General features: G+C 54.0%; 3 protein-coding genes across 6 annotated transcripts in view; 1 reads left to right on the forward strand and 2 right to left on the reverse strand.

The window, feature by feature from the left end:
- Positions 1-259: 259 nt before the first annotated feature.
- Positions 260-6,607, reverse strand: VSIG10 (V-set and immunoglobulin domain containing 10). Its single transcript, XM_063416157.1, has 8 exons — positions 6,307-6,607; positions 5,811-6,095; positions 2,688-2,969; positions 1,644-1,937; positions 1,436-1,546; positions 1,173-1,185; positions 900-1,060; positions 260-786 (listed from the first exon to the last, which is right to left on the reverse strand). Exons 1-8 carry the CDS (start codon positions 6,389-6,391, stop codon positions 719-721), a joined length of 1,299 nt encoding a protein of 432 aa, XP_063272227.1. The 5' UTR covers positions 6,392-6,607; the 3' UTR covers positions 260-718.
- Positions 6,608-7,240: 633 nt separating this feature from the next.
- Positions 7,241-9,631, forward strand: PEBP1 (phosphatidylethanolamine binding protein 1). The gene is made up of 4 exons (XM_063416161.1): positions 7,241-7,435; positions 7,760-7,869; positions 8,494-8,594; positions 8,795-9,631. The coding sequence occupies exons 1-4, from the start codon at positions 7,301-7,303 to the stop codon at positions 9,010-9,012; spliced, it is 564 nt and encodes a 187-aa protein (XP_063272231.1). The 5' UTR covers positions 7,241-7,300; the 3' UTR covers positions 9,013-9,631.
- Positions 9,632-10,566: 935 nt separating this feature from the next.
- TAOK3 (TAO kinase 3) overlaps positions 10,567-19,332 on the reverse strand; it is a 74,530-nt gene continuing 65,764 nt past the window's right edge. For all 4 annotated transcript variants that reach the window (XM_063416149.1, XM_063416147.1, XM_063416146.1 and 1 more), the window contains 7 exons: positions 18,321-18,557; positions 17,408-17,536; positions 16,491-16,694; positions 14,011-14,250; positions 12,683-12,895; positions 12,149-12,331; positions 10,567-12,074 (listed from right to left, as the gene is read on the reverse strand). In XM_063416149.1, the coding sequence (XP_063272219.1) occupies positions 11,913-12,074; positions 12,149-12,331; positions 12,683-12,895; positions 14,011-14,250; positions 16,491-16,694; positions 17,408-17,536; positions 18,321-18,557 (1,368 nt within the window). In that variant the 3' untranslated portion in view covers positions 10,567-11,912. The remainder of the gene's footprint in view (positions 12,075-12,148; positions 12,332-12,682; positions 12,896-14,010; positions 14,251-16,490; positions 16,695-17,407; positions 17,537-18,320; positions 18,558-19,332) is intronic.

Below are 19,332 nucleotides of genomic sequence, written 5' to 3' on the forward strand. Positions count from 1 at the left end.
AGCTCACACTGTTCTGACACCCCGGGACGGCTCAGACCCCCCGAGTTCCCCCACAGCACAGACCCAGCCTCTCTCCACGTGTCCCAGGAGTGCTTCCCTTCCACTGCACAGGCTGTCAGATCCCCTGTGATCCTCCATGTGCTGGCAGGTCCCCTTTGTCGCCCCATACGTGTGCTCATGTCCCCATTACCCTACACCCACATTTGACAAGGAACAGATTAACTCCTGACTTGGACACAGAGCACCACTGCAGAAGGAATAGGCATAAAATATTTATAATACAAATAATTCAGCCTCCCCAGGGTCAGAGTCACCATGCCCTGCCCACACAGCCCTTGTTTCTTCCCTTGCCCCAGGACCACTGTGGCCCCGTGGTGACTTTCTCCACCCCAGAGCTGCTCATAGGGACTGAGCCAGAATCCCTCAGAGGAATTTGAGTCTGTCACAGGCATTGAAGTGAGGGGATGTTCCACCTTGTTTTAGGGACACCCAAGACAAGGAGGAAAATGGAAGAGGAGAGAATAAATGGAGAAATATGGTGGGGGAAGGACGGAGTGAAACTGTGGAAGGGGCAGGTGCAGAAAGAGGTGGGAAGGCTCCCCCTGAAGTGTCCTGGGACAGGACACTGACAGCCTGTGCTCAGCCACACACAGTGAGGGCCTGCTTGATGCTGGATTCCAGCTGGATCTCCATGTGCTTCCTCAAGGAGGGACAGAAGCTATGAGCCTCGCGTCTCTTCTCTAACTTCCTGTGGAGAGGCCCCACCATGGAGCTCGTCATCGTCACCTACACAGGGCACAGAGCAGCAGCATCTCAGCTACAACAGCCACCAGGAACTCCTCCTTCCCTGGCAGCTCCGGGAAGACCCACAGCTCAGCAGGGAGCAGGTGGCTCCTCACCTTGCATGAGGTGGTTCAGGTGAGCAGCCTGGGCCCTGCTCCCACCGACCAGTGCCATGGCCTCGTGCTCGGTGCAGCTGCCCAGGGCCTCCTCGGACCCCCTCCCCTCCTCGTCATCTTCAGAGTCCACCAGCACTAGGACATCCCCTGAGTCTGCATTCCTGGGAACAGCAGAGCAAGCTGGATGAAAGGCTGGGGAGCGCCTGTTCCCTGCCCTACAGGAAGGCTGAGTAGTGATGCCATAAGAGACTGGGCTGAGGAACGTGAACTCACCTGAATGCAGCACCTGAACGGGAGAGAAGAGAGAAGACAGCATTAGAAACTGCCCCTCTGGGAGTGCCACTGGTTTTACTGGACTGGCCAACCCCTGCCAATCCTGTCTCCACATCTGTGCCTGCCCCAGATGGTCACTGGCAGCCCCACGCAGAGACACAGATGTGGGGTGACCTGCCCAGACATCCCCGACTGACTCCAGCACACGGGGAGGGACAAGCAGGTCAGGGACAAAGAGCCAGGAAGGAGGAACCAATCCCTACCTCTGAGGCACAGGAGGGGATTGTAGTACAACACGACCCCAGTGACAGTGAGAACAGCCAGGATGGACAGGACCACCACAGCACCCACGACCCCAACGATGTTCACTGGCTCTGTGGAGAGGGGACACGGACGGATGAGGAATTCTCAGTGCAAGCCAAAGGGCAGGTGTGCTGTGTCCCCAGGCCCTCCTGCCACAGCCTCACTCACGTTTCACCGTGAGGCAGACGAAGAGCTCCCTGAGCCCCACGGGGTTCTGGGCCTTGCAGACGTAGCAGCCGCCGTCGGTGCCCTGGGAGCAGTTCTGGATGGTGAGCCGGGACACGTTGCCCTCCTGGGCGATGAGGAACCTCCCCCCAGGCTGGATCTCCGCCTCGGGCTGGGTGATGTCCCGGAGCCAGCTGAGCCGAGCTGCAGGGGTGCTCTCGGTCACCCGGCAGGTCAGGGTCACATTGTCACCCACAAAGCAGGTCTGGGGAGGCTCAGATTCCAAGGAAGGGAGTTCTGAACAGCCCCGGGGGAAAAGAAAACAAAAACAGGAGGAAGGAACGGAGGCAATTAACGTAACGAGCAATCAAGCCTCTGGCTGATTAATAATCATTAACAGAAGGGAGGCAGGCAGGAGTGTGGGACTTGAGCGCTATGGGTTTGGCACTTGGCTCACTCAGGAGCCTCCCAAGGAATGCCCTGAGCAGCTTTCATTGTGCTCAGTCCCTTCTGACACCTGTCTTCATATCCCCAGGAGAAACGGTCTGAGGGCAGCCAGCAGATAGGTGGCACAGAGGAGAAGAGCAGCCCAGGCATTATTTTCCTTGGGATCAGCAGAGCTCTTGTGAAGCCTTGACAATCCTTGGAGGATAAATACAGCCCAGATTTTCATCAGCCACTCAGATCCCTGAGATGCCTGAAGGACACACACAGCCCTTAAACCTAACCCAACTAAATCTCATCTCAAGCTTCCCACAGCCCCCAAGCCACCTCTCACTTTCACACCGGTGTGTGGAAGATTTCCAATGGGGGAAAACACTGCTGGGGTGAAATCTGCTGACCCAAAACTCCCTCCCCTACAACTCTGCTGTGATGGATCCCAGCTGCAGGACACCCATGCCTCGTGCTGCACATGTGCCCTGCCATGCCACCTCCTGCCTTCCCTGACCTCCTCAGTGCTCTGGAGAGCAGGGAATGACCAGGATACCCCCCTGCCCCACGTTCACCAGCCTCACTAACAGTTAATGAGGCAGCAAATCCACTCACTTATCTCCACAGTGCAGGCAGGCTGCTCCTCCTTCACCACGTGGCTGCCCACACACTTGAAGACTTTTCGGTGGGAGAGGTGGGAGCTGTTCAGTGTCTCCACGTGGGTGTCTGAGGAGCTGCTGGAGCTGATGACCCAGCTGGAGTTCTCCAGATCCTGCCCCTCCTCTCTCCAGTGCAGGGTGGGGTGGGGGTACCCCCCGGGCCAGCTGCAGAACAGCTGCAGCATCAGCCCCGGCGAGGAGGTCTCAGCCCAGCACTTTGGGGTGGCCTGTGGTGGATCTATCAGCAAGGACAGCACGTGGTCAGAAACACTCACAGGGCTGCAATTCATTTGTCAGCATTCCCCTAGAAAAATCTTTCCTGTTTCCCTGCAAGTCTTGCTCCCTGACCTGCATCCCACAGCCCCAGGCGTGCACAGCTGTAAGTGACGGCCAGACAGCCAGCAGGGACCAAGAGGGGCTGTCACAGTCCCCACAGCCAAGCCTTGAGGGAGGGAAAAAATTACTGCCACAGCTTTATCCAATGGAAATGAGATAAACACAGTGGGAGAATGAAATCCCACTGCCCTGGTCCTCATGGCACAGCTGCCAGGGAGGGACACTGAGTCATCCCTTGAGAACAAGGCACAGTTCTGGCTCTCTACCAGCTGCTCCTTCCCCACACAGATCCACACACGTGCTGATTTAACAGCCAGAGGGATTCTGGACTCTGATCCAGGCAGAATTAACAGGCTGTGCCCCTGTGTGTGCCTAATGCAGTACTGAACAAGACCCCACCAACAGATCAAAACAAAGCAAATGCCATACCAGAAGTGTCAGAGGGATGTCTGAGGCTTATTTTGGGGAGCATTTATTCAGGGGACTTTAAAATTACTTGTATTAATAAAAAAACATCATGGCAAACCCTCATGTGAGCTGCAAGAACACACCTTCCTGGGGCTTGGCTCTCCAGGAACTGCACACACACCTCAGGTGATCTTTGAAACCACCCAGCTCTGGCAAGAAAGTTCTCTGCAACACTCCCTGTGCCCCAGCTCTGGGGAGGATCAAACTGCTCCCAAACCCCGGTTAATAGGGCATCCTGTCAGCCTGAACCAGCAGAAACTGGATTTGATGGGGCACAGCCCTTCCAGGATGTCCAGGTACACACAGCCCCTCCAGGATGTCCAGGTACACACAGCCCCTCCAGGATGTCCAGGTGGACACAGCCCCTCCAGGATGCCCAGCCAGAGCTGTGCTTTCTGTGCTGACCTCAGGTACAGTGTCCTGAAGCCCTCAGCTTTACATTCTGAACTCCCAGGCTCTCCCAGCACAACTCTGTTTAAAGAAGTCTGCTCCCACAAAGTTAACAAACCAAAAGCCTAAAAATCTCCACCCTCCCAACCTCACAAAACAGCAGCAAAAAGGACCTGCCGTGGTTTGACCCACAGAAGAGCCAACGGTGCTTGCATCAACCCACACAGATGTGCCAAGGAATCCCTGGGGTGTGGAACTGCACGTCTCCCTCACAGGTTCTTCCCATCCAAAACAAACACAGAATCACAGCCCAAGGCAGGGCTGCACCTTTGTCCTGTCACTAGAATATTTACTCTACTGCTTGTGGGGTTTTCAACGTGCATTTTAAACAAAAAGAGAGCTTTTTGGTACCACCCATGGTATGGGCTGAACACTGTCAGCTGGTTATTCCCACGCAAAACCTCTCCATATCCTGGGAGACTCTTCCACAGCAGTGCCAAGTCTGTGTCCAAAATTTGCTCCAGCCCAGGATAAGATGTTCCACCAACAAGGATTGTGAAAAAACAGGGCCCTGTTACAGTTCAGAGGTTAAACTTCTAAATTTTGCTGATGCTCCTCCTGCAGACCTAAAGCATTTGCAGAAATCTCTTTCTCACCTATCAAAGGGTATGCTCACATCACCTTTGTTGCACTGGGAAATTAGTTGACACAATTAACTCCAGACTAACAAATGAAGTTCAGAGTGCAGCACCAACACTTGGCACCACAGCAATATGTTTTGTTCCCAGGTGCTCTGCCCCAGTGCTCCAGATTTGGGGCTCCCCACTCCTAAGCCTAGTGCCTACATATCTACTCCCTGAAACAGCCTGGGGTTCAATCCTTCCACACCCCATCCACACGTTCCTTGCTGCAGGAAGAGAATTTTTATTCCTGTAAACTTTCAAGAGGTTAATCTGTACTGAACAGGTGCAGTGTTTACACACAGGTAGAAGGAAGAAACACCCTGAAGGCAAACAGGTCTCATACATGGGAAGAGCAGCAAGAAAGGAAGGGACAAAGGGAGTACTGAGGGTCAAAATGGGAAAAGCAGTGGATTTTCCCTCTTCCCAATCCTGAAGGGACCAAGACTGGCAGCAGGCACAGGACCTGTGCTCCCTGCTAATCTGGAGAGGGCTGCTTCCATGGAATACATGAGGCATCAAGGCAAAATAATGGTTCCCTGGCAGAAGCAGGAAGGATTAACTGGCTTAAGTGCTTTCCAGCCTGAACTTCTACCTGTGCTCTGAACACTTCTAAGGGAATGAATAGATGAAACAGATGGAAAAGGGAGAGAGCACCAGAAGACACAGAAGGGCTGAAAGAACTGGCCTGTGATGATAACAGCTACACTCTCTGGACACTGCTCCCACATAACCCTGAGGAATTTCGTGCTTCCATCAATGTAAAACTCCTTAGCTGGGAAGAGTTCTCCCACTACAAGGATGGCACCGAGGAATGGCACAGCACATCTATCCCAAACAAGGGAAAGCAGAGTGAGCAGCAGCTCCTACCCAAAGGTTTATGAAGACTCAAGTCAGCCAGATTCTGAGGCAAAGGGTCCCCCTGGAATAGCTACAGGGAACAGAAGATGTGCCCAAAAATTTGTTTATCACCAGCAATGAAGCAGAGACACAGCGAGGACTTGGGAGCTGGTATTTCCCCTGCATATGCCGGATCTGTGACAGGCCATTTGGACACACATTTTGGTGCTGGTGAGCACACGTGAGAGAGATTCTGTACGATAAAGCCGTTTGCACTTTCTAAACATGATTTTTCCACCAGCGCCAGATGAATTTGAGGATGTGGAAGGCCGAGGGGAGGAAGCTCAGCTGTGGGGATAACTTACTGGCCACCACGAGCTGCACCCTGTGCTCATGGTCCGTCTTGTTCAGCACTTCCCTGCAGGTGTAGTTGCCCTCGTCCTGCACTCGCAGCTCCGTGATGCTCAGGGAGCTGTTGTCCACCAGGGAAAAGCGAACGTCCGGGGGGAAGGAGACCCTCGAGGAGAAGAGAGGTGGGAAGGCGTGCGGGTCCCCTTGGAACCAGACCACCTCGCTGGCTTCCTTGGACACGTTCCGGCATAAAAGGAGGATGCTTCCTCCCAGCTGCCCAAAGACCACTTCATCTGTTCCTGGAAAAGAGAAGGGTCGGCGTTAGGGATGCAGGGATTGGGCAAAGACGCCTCCTGCCAGCAAAGACCTGGATATGATCTATGTCAGCCCTCTGAGGTGCCTCGTAAGGGATTGCTGAGGGATCTCTGAGGTGACTAAAACCATCCAGCGCAGACCAGGATCAGGAATAGGGACACAGCTCCCTGCTCCCCTCCCCTCAGCCCGCGCTACCTGCGGCCTCCCGGCGCGGCACCAGCCTCCAGACGCAAAGGGCGAGGAAGAGCCGCGCCGGCGGCATCCCGCCGAGCAGCTGCATGGCTCCGTGCCGCCGCCAGAGCCCCGCGGAGGCGGTACTGCCCGGCCGCCGCCCCGGCGAGAGGCCTGGGGAGGGCGGGCGTGCCCGGCCGGGGGGACCCGCCCGCCACGGCCCGTGAGGGGCCCGTGCTGGGGTCGTCCATCGGCTCCCGCCGCCTCAGAGCCGCCGCTTTGGGCGGTCGCCATCTTGGCCCCCCCCTCAGCCCCGCCCGCCATCTTGGGGTCACCTCACTCCCCCTCGGCACCGGGGGCGGCCCCAGCGGAGCGGGGCCCGCGCTGCCGCCCGGGGCCGCCCGCGGAGCGCGGCTGTAGAGCCCAGGAGAGCGGTGCTCGCTCCGGGGTGTTCGCTCCGTGATGTTCGCTCAGTGGTGTTCCCCGAGTGGAAAGCGACCCCACGTCCGGAGAGCTGCTCTAATCCACCCACTTAGAGACGCCCCACAAGCAGCGGAGCGGGAAGAGCAGAGATAAATGGTTATTACTCGGTGTAACCCCGCAGCAAGGACCGTAACCACGCAACTATCCTTGAGTTTCTCCAGGACATTTTACACATGGCAGCTGGGAAGCACCAAGGCGTGAAGCAGAGCGCTGAGACACACAGGACTGTCCCACTGGGTCCTGGCATATTAATTATTAATTAACCTAATTAGCGGTGAGGGCGAGAGTGCTGGTCCAGGTAACCGGAGCCCGGCCGGCCCCCCTCATCTCCGCCTGGGGGCGCCATAGACCTGGCGCGGAGGAGGCCAGCAGTGCGTCTCCACCAATGGGAGGGGAGCATGGCGGCATCTCGACCAATGGGAGAGGAGCATAGCGGCGTCTCCACCAATGGGAGCGGAGCGGGGCGGTGCCTCCGCCAAGGGGGACGGTGAGGGGTGTGCAGCGCAGAGCCGCCGCCGCAGCCACAAACGTCGCCATGCCGGTGGACTTGGCCAAGTGGGACGGGCCCCTGAGCCTCTCCGAGGTGGAGCAGAAGCCAGCGCACCCGCTGAGGGTCAAGTATGGCTCCGTGGAGATCGACGAGCTGGGCAAGGTGCTCACGCCCACTCAGGTGAGCAGCACCGGGCTCTGCGCGCGGGGGTCGGCGCGGCAAAATGGCGGGATGCGCTCGGGCCTCCTGCGCTGCCGCTCCGGCAGTGCCGCCGGGGCTTCACCGGGTGCGGGGACAGAGAGAGCGGGTGAGCTTTGGGGGCGGCCTTGCTACTGGGGGCCCGTGTCGCAGGAGAGAGGGACCGTGGCTCTCACAGCCAGGGCGAGCTGGCACGAATGGCCTTGAACCCCTCGCTGCTGCCAGCGCAGGTCGTGCTGGCCCTGCGTGCAGGGCAGGGGGCTGGCGCTGACAGCGGGGCCGGTGCTGACACGCTCATCCCTGCAGGTCCAGCATCGCCCCACCAGCATCGAGTGGGACGGCTGCGATCCCCAGAAGCTTTACACCTTGGTTCTCACAGACCCTGATGCGCCCAGTCGGAAGGACCCAAAGTTCAGGTAATGGGGATGGACAGCTCCGTGCCTTGCATGGGGAGAAAGGAGCATCTCTCTTGGGCTGAGCAGAGGCTTGAAGAGGAGGACTGTGCTCCACCTGAGGTGTAGCTCTGGGGCTGTGGCTTGTCACAGAAATCGTGTCCTTGCATCTCTCCTTGAGCTAGGGACAGCATCAGGAGGAGCAGCTGTTCTTATTAGGATACAGGGGTGTTATCTTATCAGGGGTGTTCAAAGGTCTGTTGTAGCGGGAGCAGCACAGTAGTTACTGTTTGCTCTAATTTGGCACATATGTGAGTTGGAATTAGGTCTTTGCTGGCAGCAGGATCTTAAATCTGGGACAAGCTCACCTTCCTCAAGTCAGCCTCAGCCGTGTGTGGACTACCCGCTCTCAGAGGTCAGGCTGTGAGTGTCCTGCAGCCATGTGGAGCTGGTTTTGGCAGGCTGTGCATCCCAACAAAGCAGTGCCTGCTCTGGGAGTGGTGCTCTTTGGGTTTGGCAAACCAGGAGTGGCAGCTCTTTGTTTACCCCCTTCTGACAGCCTCATGGAAAAGCAGCAGCGTGGAGTGACAAAGGGTATTCTTACCTGTGGCTCTGCCACTTTGATTGTTCTTTGCCTTGTCCTTTCAGGGAGTGGCATCACTTCCTGGTGACCAACATGAAAGGCAACAACGTGGGCAGCGGGACCGTGATGTCGGATTATGTTGGCTCCGGGCCTCCCAAGGGAACAGGTCGGTACCTGCAGCAGTTCCCTCGTGGTGCTGCGTGCCTCACACCCAGTGCAGAAGGGTGTGGGGGCAGCCTGCAGGCAGCTGCCTGTGGGAACGATCCACGGGGCATTGCTGAGGGCTGCCTGTAGCCACAGCCAGCACGAGCAGGGCTCCAGCTCCGTCACGCTGAGCCCTGCTCAGTGACGCTGCCCCTCCCGCAGGGCTGCACCGCTACGTGTGGCTGGTGTACGAGCAGCCCCAGCAGCTGGCCTGCAGCGAGCCCGTCCTGTCCAACCGCTCCGGGGACAACCGCGGCAAGTTCAAGGTGGCCGCCTTCCGCAGCAAGTACGGGCTGGGGGCGCCGGTGGCGGGCACCTGCTACCAGGCCGAGTGGGATGACTACGTGCCCAAGCTCTACGAGCAGCTCTCGGGGAAGTAGGGCCGAGGCCCCGGGAGCGCTGCAGCACCCGTGGGTGGGGCCGGGCACGGCGCTGTAGTTGTGTTTTGTTAATGAGTTGAAGCCAGCTGTCCCGCTCTGACTGCTGCAAATGTCACTTTGTTGCTGTCCCTGCCCCGTGTCCCTGTGTCCAGGCCTGTGCTGGTGCCCATGGTAGCGTAGCTAGAGGGCTTCTGATGGGTGTCCCTGGAAGGGCCACTCCCTCCAAACTGACCTGCTTAAGGGAATCAAAAGCCTTTGTGAATTAGTGTCAATTCAGGGGGTCTCCGGTGTCTTGGGATGGCTTGAAGTGGCAGGGGTGTGGGTACACAACCACTTTGGGGCAGGTGCTGGCTCTGGAGACTCCTTTTTCCAGGAGAGGAGAGGACAGTCGAAGGGAAACTTCCTCCCCTTTTTTTTTCTTTCCCCCCTCCTACATTTGGCCAGTGCCTCCATGTCACCACTACAGTAGTGAAGGTGCAGCTCGAGAGGGAGACAGGAGCTGGCCTAGAGCACTTCCTTCTGTTCTCTGCTGCCACTCAAAGCTGAGACCACTTTGTTTTGTTCAGTCCTGTGGTGACCTGCCCTGTGCTCACAGTGCAATTAAAAACTTCCCAAGGTACTTGGTGTGCTTGGTTGTCTTCTTGGGGGACGAGGGCAGTGCTCAGGGAGCAGTGGGGTGGGGCTGTGTTCCTGGGATGAGGCTGGATTCCTGGGACTCACTGCTTCTGGAGGGACACAGCTCAAGCCCATCATGTCTATCTAAAAACATTCCAGCCTTCAGTTCCTTCCCAAGGGATCTCCCCACATTCCCAGACCTGTGGAGGCTCCTTCCCTCCGCAGGAGCCACCACAGCAGGTCTGACATCCCAGCAGTCAGCCTGGGCACCACCAGCTTCACTGACCTGACGCCACTTCCCAGCCCAGCTGCAGCTCCCAGGTGCTCCCTGCTCCTGCAGCAGCTTTGCAGTGAGGCCTCAGGGTGTCTCCAAAGAGCCTGGAGCAGAAATGAGCCTTTGGTAGAGCCTGATGGCTATAAAAAGGGAAAAAGGTGAAGCCAAGGCAATTCAACTCCACGGGATCAGGAGCCTTCCCCCTTTTATTCAAGCTGCTGTGTCAAAGCTCTGCAGTGACACAGTGTGACAAACAGCAAGCAGCAGCATCCCTGTGGAAGTTGGGAATTCCAGAACTCAGGTGGGTGGTGCTGCCCCAGGGCAGTTTTATCAGCCCAGCAACAAAACCATTTCAACAGGATCCGTGGTTTTCCAGGAAAACAGCCCCAGCTGCTCCAGACCAAGGCTCACCGGAGTTAAGTGGAGCAGTGCTCAGGAGGCTGATCCATCCTGGGACTGCTCGGGCTGGCAGGAGGACATAAAAAATAAAAAATCCATTACCCTAAAAAGCTCCACTGTTGGAAAACCAAGCCCTGAGGTTCCTCCAACCCCAGGGTAAGGGACACCTGTGGAATGGGACACTGTGGAATGTGTCCCCTCCCTGTCCCCACCCTGCACCTGTGCTGGGCCACGAGCCGCCCCTCCCGCAATGACACAGCCAGGCATCGTGATGAACACTTTTATTTACAAATATAATTAAAAGCTCTGACAGTTATTCATGCTCTTCCCTGGAACCTGAAAAATGTTTTTGTTGTTTTGTTGGTTTTTTTGTCCTTTTTTTTTGTTGGTTTTTTTTTTAAAGTGCATGCAAAAGAAGTAAAGCCTTTTTTTTCTCTTTTTATTGTAAGAAAATACACAGTTTGAAAGTGTGAATAATGCAATATTTATGACCAAGATCATGGGGTTGGGGGTGGACTTGGGGGAGGAACAAAAAAAAAAAAACAAACAAAAAACCAAACCCCCAAAAAACAAAAGAAAAACTGAAAAGGGCTGGGATGATCTAACAGACAGTGTTGAGCTCCGGAACGGAACTGCAGAGTGGGGGGTGGCTGGAGCAGGAAGGAAGGGGGGAAAGAAGTAAAAAAATTTTTGATCAGAGAAACAGTTAAAATACAATATGAAAATAAGTAAAAGCTCTCCTTAAATTCCTTCTATACACAAAATACACGATTTGACAAAGCCCAATTTGTGCTACTGGGATCCTGTGGGCTCATTTAAGTGTATTCACATTCTCTGCGACAGCAGAAAATGATTTATGATACAATCAAGAATATGCCCAGGGGTCAGGGCTCGTCCCTGCTGCCCCTGGCATGGTTCTCCTAAAAATCACCACGTCGTCGCCCGCCCCTCCCCACCCCCAAAAAAGTAATAATATGTCACCACTGATATGTACAGCACGATTAAGTTTTTTTTCTGTAAAATGTATCAAATTTTTTTTTCAATCTTTAATAAAACTTTTTTATTATTTATTCCTGATGAATAAATACCAAAAAAATAAAAATAAAATAAAATTATGCAGCAGCTAGTTAAGGTAAGGCTGCGGATTCAGTCTCTCTCCCCCTGGGATCGTAGATATCTTTTAATTATTAATATTTTTTTGCTTGTACTTTCATTGATTGGTGGTAAAATGAGTGATTGCTCAGAAGCAACATACATCCACTTGGTGGTGGTTTTTTTATGGTTTTTTTTTTTTTCTCCATTAAAATTGTCTCCAAAGTTTTCACTGAAACATTTTTAATCATTGCACAGAGACATCAATACTGTGACAAACTATGGAAAAGACTGCCAGGAGCTGTCCTGCACCGGGATGTGACGGGGGAAAGGGGCCCCTGATGGATAAGAATATACAGGCACTGGTCCGACACGATGTCAGTAAGAGAGACAGAAAGAGAGAGAGCACGCCCGTCAACATGGGGAATGTTGGGTTTGCAAGTTTTATCCTTACTTGGTTTGCTTTTTGTGGTTTTTGTTGGTTTTTGTTTTTTTTTTTAAATGGCAAAGAAATTTAACCTCATCTATAGTCCTCCTTGGGATATTCTAATGCGACCAAATTCCCGAAGCCCATCCGCAGGCTCTCCATGTCAAATGTCTCAATCTCCCGCTCCTGCCTTTCCAGCAGAAACTTGATCCTCTCGCTGCGTTCCTTCTGGAGGGCGGCGAGCTCCTCTTCGATCTGCAACGAGCACAGTCAGCAGCCCCCACACAGCTCCAGCCCGCCCCGTGTCCCCAGAGCCCCTCTGAACCCACCTTCTGCTCCAGGTGTGCCCTGCGCAGCGACACCCGCTGCTCCAGCTTCTGGAGTTCCCTTTCGTGCTGTGCTTCTGTCTGCATCTTAATTTTGCTCTGGTACGCGTTGAGCAGCTCCATCTCCTGCTGGAGTTGCAGTCTCAGGGCTTGGCATTCTGCTTCCTGGGCCTCGTCCAGCCGGAGCTGCGAGAGCATCGGGAAAACAACTCAAACCCCCGCTGGGAATTCCTCTGCTGCCACACGAGCCACACACCCCTCCTTCTTCCCAAAGCCGCTGCAGTGGGTGGCAGAGGGAGGAAGCAGGGAAGGCTGTCATGAGCAGCAGCTTTTCTGCTCACACTGGGGCAGAGCCTCAGAAGATCCAACCTCAAACCCCAGCACGCGAGGGGAGCAGGGGAAGGACGTGTGTTCTGCAGGACACTTACTCCAAGAGGGGAAGTGTCACCTGATGTGTTATTTAAACAGTTTTTACTATTCAGAGGCTGGAGAAGTCCCCCCAGGGTGTTGGCAGGCCCCCGAGCCCCTCACACGTACCGCCTGCGAGGCCATCATCTCATTGATGCTCTGCTCGTACTGCTCGGCCAGGATGGCGAGCTTCCGCGTCTGCTCGTCCTTCAGGCTCTTCAGAATTGTCTTGTGCTCACTCTTTGGAGTTACTTCCAGCTGGTGATTCTTCAGTGCTTTGTACTGCTTAGTTTGCACTTTGCATGTGTCCTGGAACTGCTTTTTGATCTGCATTTCCATAGCCTGCCAAGGAAGGAACCATGTGAAGAGTGTGAAGGGCTTTGGGAGTGGACAGGTTGTGGTACGTCCCCATGGGTGGGGTGGTGGGAAGCACAGTTCCCCTGGGCACGCTTCCCACAGGGATTAACCAGCAGCAGCAGCTCAGGCCCTGCTGCAGCCTGTCAGGAACAGCAGCCACCCAGACCTCCTCAGCCCAGGGCACTTCTAACCTCTGCCCCTGCTTCCTGCAGATCACCCAGCCCATCACCTGCCTCCCAAAACACATTTGCTTTTTCACAGCATCATTCCCCTTCCATGTCCTTCCCACCTCAACCTTGCACTATGTGGAGGCTGCAGATCTGAGAACTAGCAAGAGTGTGACAGAGTGACAGCAATGTCCCTTCTCTCTGGTGACCAGTGACCCCAGGGAAGGGCTGGAGCTGTGCCAGGAAGGTTTAGATTGGATATCAGGTAAGGTTCTTCCCCCAGAGGGTGCTGGCACTGCCCAGGCTCCCCAGGGAATGGGCACGGCCATTCCTGGAGCTGCCAGAGCTCCAGGAGTGCTTGGACAGCACTGCCAGGGGTGCACAGGGTGGGGGGGTTTGTGCAGGGACAGGGGATGGACTCCACGATCCTTGTGGGGCATTTCCAACTCAGGATATTCTGTGATTCTGTTTCACTGGAAGGAGGAACATGCCTCTCCCAGAGAGCAGCTCAGAGGTGTGTAACCCCACTGGGGTGTGCACAGAGCTCAGCACACACTCAGAGAGCTCTGTGTTCTCTCTGGACTCTGAAAGCACCACCAGCCACCTCTCCTCATCATTCTAAGCTGACACCAGTGAGGGCCTGAACCACACCCAGCCTGTCAGAAACAAGTTCTGTAACACTTTGCTTAGGACTGGACTATTTTACCCAACAGTTTCAATTAGCACAGCACTTTAACACCCCTCTGTGAGCTCTGGGCTATCCCAGCCCACAGCTTCCCTTATGCAGAGCTGCTCTGTGCAAAGGGAGGGGACACAAGGGAGAGCAGAGGGTGTGCAGAGCAGCAGTCCCACAGCACGGGCGCTGCGTGGAGGAGGCACAGACAGGAGGACAGAGGCTGGAGGAGGAGGAGGAGCAAGGAAAGCTTGCAGCACCTTCAGGTTCTTTGGTTGCTGCCGGAGCTCCATGAAATGCTTCCTGTGCAGCTCCCGCTCGCGCCGCTTGTTGTACTCCAGCTGGTTCTCGAGCTCGGTCTGGTGCTGCAGGCGGATGAGGTCCATGCGCAGCTTCTGCAGCGTGTGCAGCTGCCGGTACTCCAGCTCCCGCGTGGACTCGTCGTGCCGGATCAGCATCGCGTGCTCCATCTCCTTCTGCGTCCGCTTCTTGTTCAGCTCCTGCGCACACACACACGGCTGAGCGGGAGCCCCGCCCGCAGGGGCCCACCGGCCTCGGGCCTGCTCACTGCCCTGCACAGCACCAGGGTCACAGGGAAACACAACCCAGCACCACGGGGACCCTAACAGGGACCATCCATCCGTCCGCCCGCCCTCCATCCCCTGCCAGCTCCGGGATGGCCCCAGGAGTCCCCAGCAGGTGGCACCAGGGCCCCGCACAAGCCCTCTGTGCCTGCAGAAACTCGGAGCAGCTTTCAGTGAACACATCCCAGGCTGCTCAGGGCTGGGGTGACAGAAACGGGGCTCTTGTCTGGTTTAAATTCCCCTGTGCCCCTGCTGGGTACTGGGAATGAACTCCTCCCCCATCACCTGCACCAGAGTGGCCAAAGCAGAGGACAACGGCTCTAACACCATCTCAGGTGAGAAAATGAATTGTCCAGGTGGGATTTGCCCAAGCTGCAGATTTGCCCAAGGTGCAGCACAGTTTTAAAATGAGGCTGAAGCCCGAGGCTCAGAAGATTTTGCAGTGTCCAACAAAAGCTCCCGCACAGCATGTCCACAGTCCAGGAAAACCTTCCCCAGGCTACAAGCCCGGGAAGGGGAAGACACCGTTCCCTCCCTGACTACTCCAAGCATTTGTGTCTCAAGGTGTCAGCCCCATGCTGAGCAGCACAGAGCTGGCTCCAGCTGCAGCCCTGCACAGCCACTGCTGGTGCAGCCCTGATCAGGCTCAGTTACAGCCCCAGCGCTGTGCTCCAGGCACCAGCCAGGCACAGCAGGGCTGCCCCACACCGTGCCCAGCACGGGGAGAGCCCAGTGCTGCCTCAGCCCAACGAGTTTCTGCAGCAGAAGCAAAAAATGTCATTATTCTGAGCTGCTGCTCACATGTGGCAATCCTGTTGTAACTCTCAACAGGAGCACCTGCTGCACCTGGGACGGGTTTGAGCTGAGAGGATGGGGAAGGAAACACAAACAAACAGGGTTTCCCTCTGTCCTCCTGGCCCTGAGGGTGTAGCACGTGTTTACATTTAAGCAAAACTCAAGCCCTGACAGCCAGTATTAAAAATTACAGGTACTGGTGTGCCAAAATGACCTCAGAGTGGCACAAAGGCAGGTGGGGCACTGACCAGGCAGGGAGCTGTGGCACATGTGCTTCATCCCAGGATAGCTCAGCCAGCCTCTCCCAAGCCCACTCCACACCTAATTTCAGTTCACACAGCATAAACACACACAGTCATTCCACTTCCCTCAAACACTTTCCCATTTGCACAAAAACAACATCTGTGGTTAGTTAAAATATGGAAAACACATTTTGAAAGTGTTATTTACTTCAGATGATCCAAGTAGTTAGTACTGGCACATTTGAATTAGTAGAGATGTAATTTTCAGGGAATAAAAACTCGGATCATTCTGAAAATCAGGTCTCTCACAAGAGCTTAAAAGCAGGAGGTCAGAGGTGTGTTCCTGGTTAAATGCCATGCCTGGTAACTGAACTCTGCTCTCATCCCTGCCACGCTGTGATAAGGGTGCCAAAATCTGAATATCTGGAGTAATTTTCAGGGTGCCTGGGTTGAGATATCTGGATTTCAGCAAAGCAGCCCCAGGCACATGTGGACCCAAGGGCACCAAAGCTCTGAACAAGTACAAAATATACTGGAAAACCTGGGGGTAGCAGGCCAAGCACAATTGGAAATTTTTGACCAATCCTCACTCAGTTTTTGCTAAAACACCCTCTCATCTGACAGACTTTATCCAAAAATAAGATCAATGAAGAATTCAGATACTACAGTGATGGCCGCAGGAACATCTCCAAGTGGAAACTCTTCCTCCAAGAAGGTGTTTGACCACAGGCAGCCTTGGGGCAAGGGGCAAAATCCAACAAGGGAAGCAGGAGTGAAAAGCTGCTCCTTGACAACCCATATCCCCAAACCACAGCTCTCCCTGGCCCTCCCCACAGCCCAAACTGGGGCAGGACCCCCAAACCCAACACTCAGGAGCTGGGATGAGGCACCAGGCCCAGGGAAGGAGCCCACAGGGTGTTTCTGTCTGCAGCCAACGCTGCCATCCCTCGACTCACCAAAGCAGCCACAGCTGCATGGAAAACCATTGCCCAAAACTCCTTTCCTTACACTTTTCTCAGTTCTATTTAGCAATTAGAAACATGAAGCCCTAACTTCAGCCAAGACACGAAGCTGAAGCAGTTAAAGAAAGGCTGGGAGAGGAAGTGAGGAGTGCCATACTTCCCGAATGTTCTGCTGCTCCATCTCGTGCCTCTTGATCATCGTTTTTCTCTTGAAGAAACGGCAGTTTTTGTCGTAGTAGAGTCTCTGCTGGCTGAGAAGCTGGGCCTCCTCTTCAGCCTGTGTGTGCTGCAGGTTCTCTTTGTGTTTGGATATCCTTTCTTGCTTCTCCTTCTTGGGCGTGCTGTGGTCCTCATTCATTTCCTGCAGGGTCAAAACAAGGATTCCCTGAGCACCACAGTGACACAGGACTCAGGGGACCTTCTTGTCTCCTTCTCTGCCATTCAGTTCATGAAAGAACATCAAAATCCTACTGCAAAACCAACAGAGCCAGACCTGGCCATGCTCAGCCCTGCTGCCCCTACGGCTGTACCAGGACCCACACCAAGAGCAGGAGGAAAAGTGGCCACCGAGCTCCTTGATAATCATCTTCTCACCTTTACCTTAACAGCAAATTATTTTTGCAATATGGTGGAGAAACTACTTAAATGATGCATTTTGGCACAGATAGGCTACATAGGAAATTATTTCTCTTCCTAATTTATGTAAGTGATCACAGGGCTTCTAGTCAAGGGACATTGAATGGCTGCTCTGATTACTTGAAAAAAAAAAAAAACAGATGAGGAGAAAGGGGAAGAAGAACTCTCTGTGAAGTCCCATTTTCCCTCATCACCCTTAGTTTCAAAGATTCTGCTCTACAGCAAATTGTGAAGGCACCTGTAGCTACCCTCACAAATTGTTCTGGAAATGCTGCCAGATGCTCCCAGTTCCTGAAAATTTACTTGCTGAGAATCCAAATTTGCTTCTAAGCCTGACAGTATCCCTTAAACCCCGGGGCTGGCCCAGGTTTATCAAAACAAAAGACTGGTTCATGTTCAAACCACACCCCTTCAGCCCCAAAAATGAGGGTTTCTTGCCTCTTTAATCTTTTCCTTGCAAAGCTTGTATTGTTTCTTCTGACTTTCTAAAAAGGTCGCCAGGTCTTTCTTTTGCTGAGCCAAAATCTGTTGCTGGAATTTCTTTTCATCTGCTGCAGCTGCCTTTGCCTGCAATGTCGAGAGAGAGGAGAAAAATAACAATTAAAGAAAAAGAAAAAAGGTGAGTGAGCAGCTGCAGAACCCTGCCCAAATCAGTGTTGTGGTTTTTGGTCAGTCATTTTGGTGACTGTGCTAGACAAAGCCATGAGCACTCAGCCACAGGAAAGCTGCTGGCACAGGAAATCCTCACCAAGTCTGAGGGCTTCCTTGTGCTTCGTATCTCCCCACCAAAACCACCCCAGAGGGCACAAGCACACCAGATTATTATGTGGATTAACGTGCTGATTTTAGACTGAGTGACAGCTTTGTCACCCCCTCAGCTGAGGCAAGGCTCCCCCAAGGTCCCCACAGCCCCTTTGATGCAGCTGTGGCACTGGTGGATGCCACCAGAGTGGCCATCAGCCAGAAAGGTGACTCGAGGCTGCTTCACCAGGGAGCACAAGGTCACAGAATCACTGGGTTGGAAGAGACCTGCAAGATCATCGAGTCCAACCCAGCCCTAACACCTCAACTACACCACAGCACCGAGTGCCACATCCAGTCTTTCCTTAAACACACCCAAGGATGGTGACTCCACCCTCTCCCCGGGCAGACCATTCCAGTGTTTTATCACCTTTTCTGTAAAAAACCTTCTTCCTAACATCCAACCTAAATTTCCCTTGGTGCAGCTTAAGACTGTGTCTTTCCATTCTGCACCTCAGCCCATGGGTTTGAGCAGCAGCTCCCACAGCCCCCCTTGGGGACCTGGACTCTCCTGCCCCTCAGATCCTCAGGGACTGCTCCCTGCACTCACCTCCTTCTCCATCACAGCCACCTGCTTCTTGGCCAGCTTCTCCAGCTCGATGGACGAGTTGTTGGCGTGTGTCTCCACCTCCTTCTGCAGCTTGAGGCGGTGCTCGTCCATCTCGGCCTTCAACTTGTTCTCCAGGGCGATCAGCTGCTTCTGGTGCTGGCGCCGCATCCGCTTATATCCTGACATCTGTTCCCGCAGCTCGTTCTCCTGCTCATGCTCATGGATCTGTCTTGTAACCTGGGGTCAGGGACAGGCAACAAGTGCTCCATGGCCCTGCTTCCCACACCAGCCGTGCTGGCTGCTCACTGAACACAGCTGGAACCCAACCCTGCTCTGCTGTGCTCTCAGGAATCAACAGGTTTCAATTTCACAGAGCCACAAGGTTTCTCTCTCCGAACTTTTAGCCCCCATTTTTTCCTGAGACTTTTATGTGTTTTCAGTGACACGGCAGAAAATGCCGTATTACAAATAAAGGAAGGGATTGGTTACTGATCAGGACACACTGGAGGAGATCTGGCAACAAAGGTGGCTGATGGACAATGTTCTTCAGACACAGGGGACAACCTTATTCAGACACAGCACTCAGATCCTGAGGGTGGCATGGACCCCCAAGATGCAGCCAGAACCCCCCCAAATGCCACCTGTTCTTTCCTTCCTCCTCGAGTCACCCCCATGGCAATTCAATCCCTCAACATCTATTTTCTGCTACAAGGAGCCTCCCTCAAAGTTTCCCCTTAAAATTCAAGATGATGGCAGACTGAGCTCATTCCCTCCCAGAATTGAAAGTTTTCTAACAAGGGAATGCTGTTCTGGAACTGTGTGCTCTTAACAAGATTGATCAGATGGTCTAAGCAGATTTTAAACCCTGCTCAGCTGAAACAAACTCACAAGTTCCACATTCATTTTCATGCCCAAGTGTATCCATGTGAAAGGAAGAAAAAAAAACCCCAACAGGCTGTGCCAAAAATGTTCAGAAGAAAATGCAAATGGTGATGCTTCCATTTAAAAGAAG

This window comes from Prinia subflava, chromosome 19 (assembly GCF_021018805.1).
Source record: "Prinia subflava isolate CZ2003 ecotype Zambia chromosome 19, Cam_Psub_1.2, whole genome shotgun sequence".
Taxonomy (NCBI): domain Eukaryota; kingdom Metazoa; phylum Chordata; class Aves; order Passeriformes; family Cisticolidae; genus Prinia; species Prinia subflava.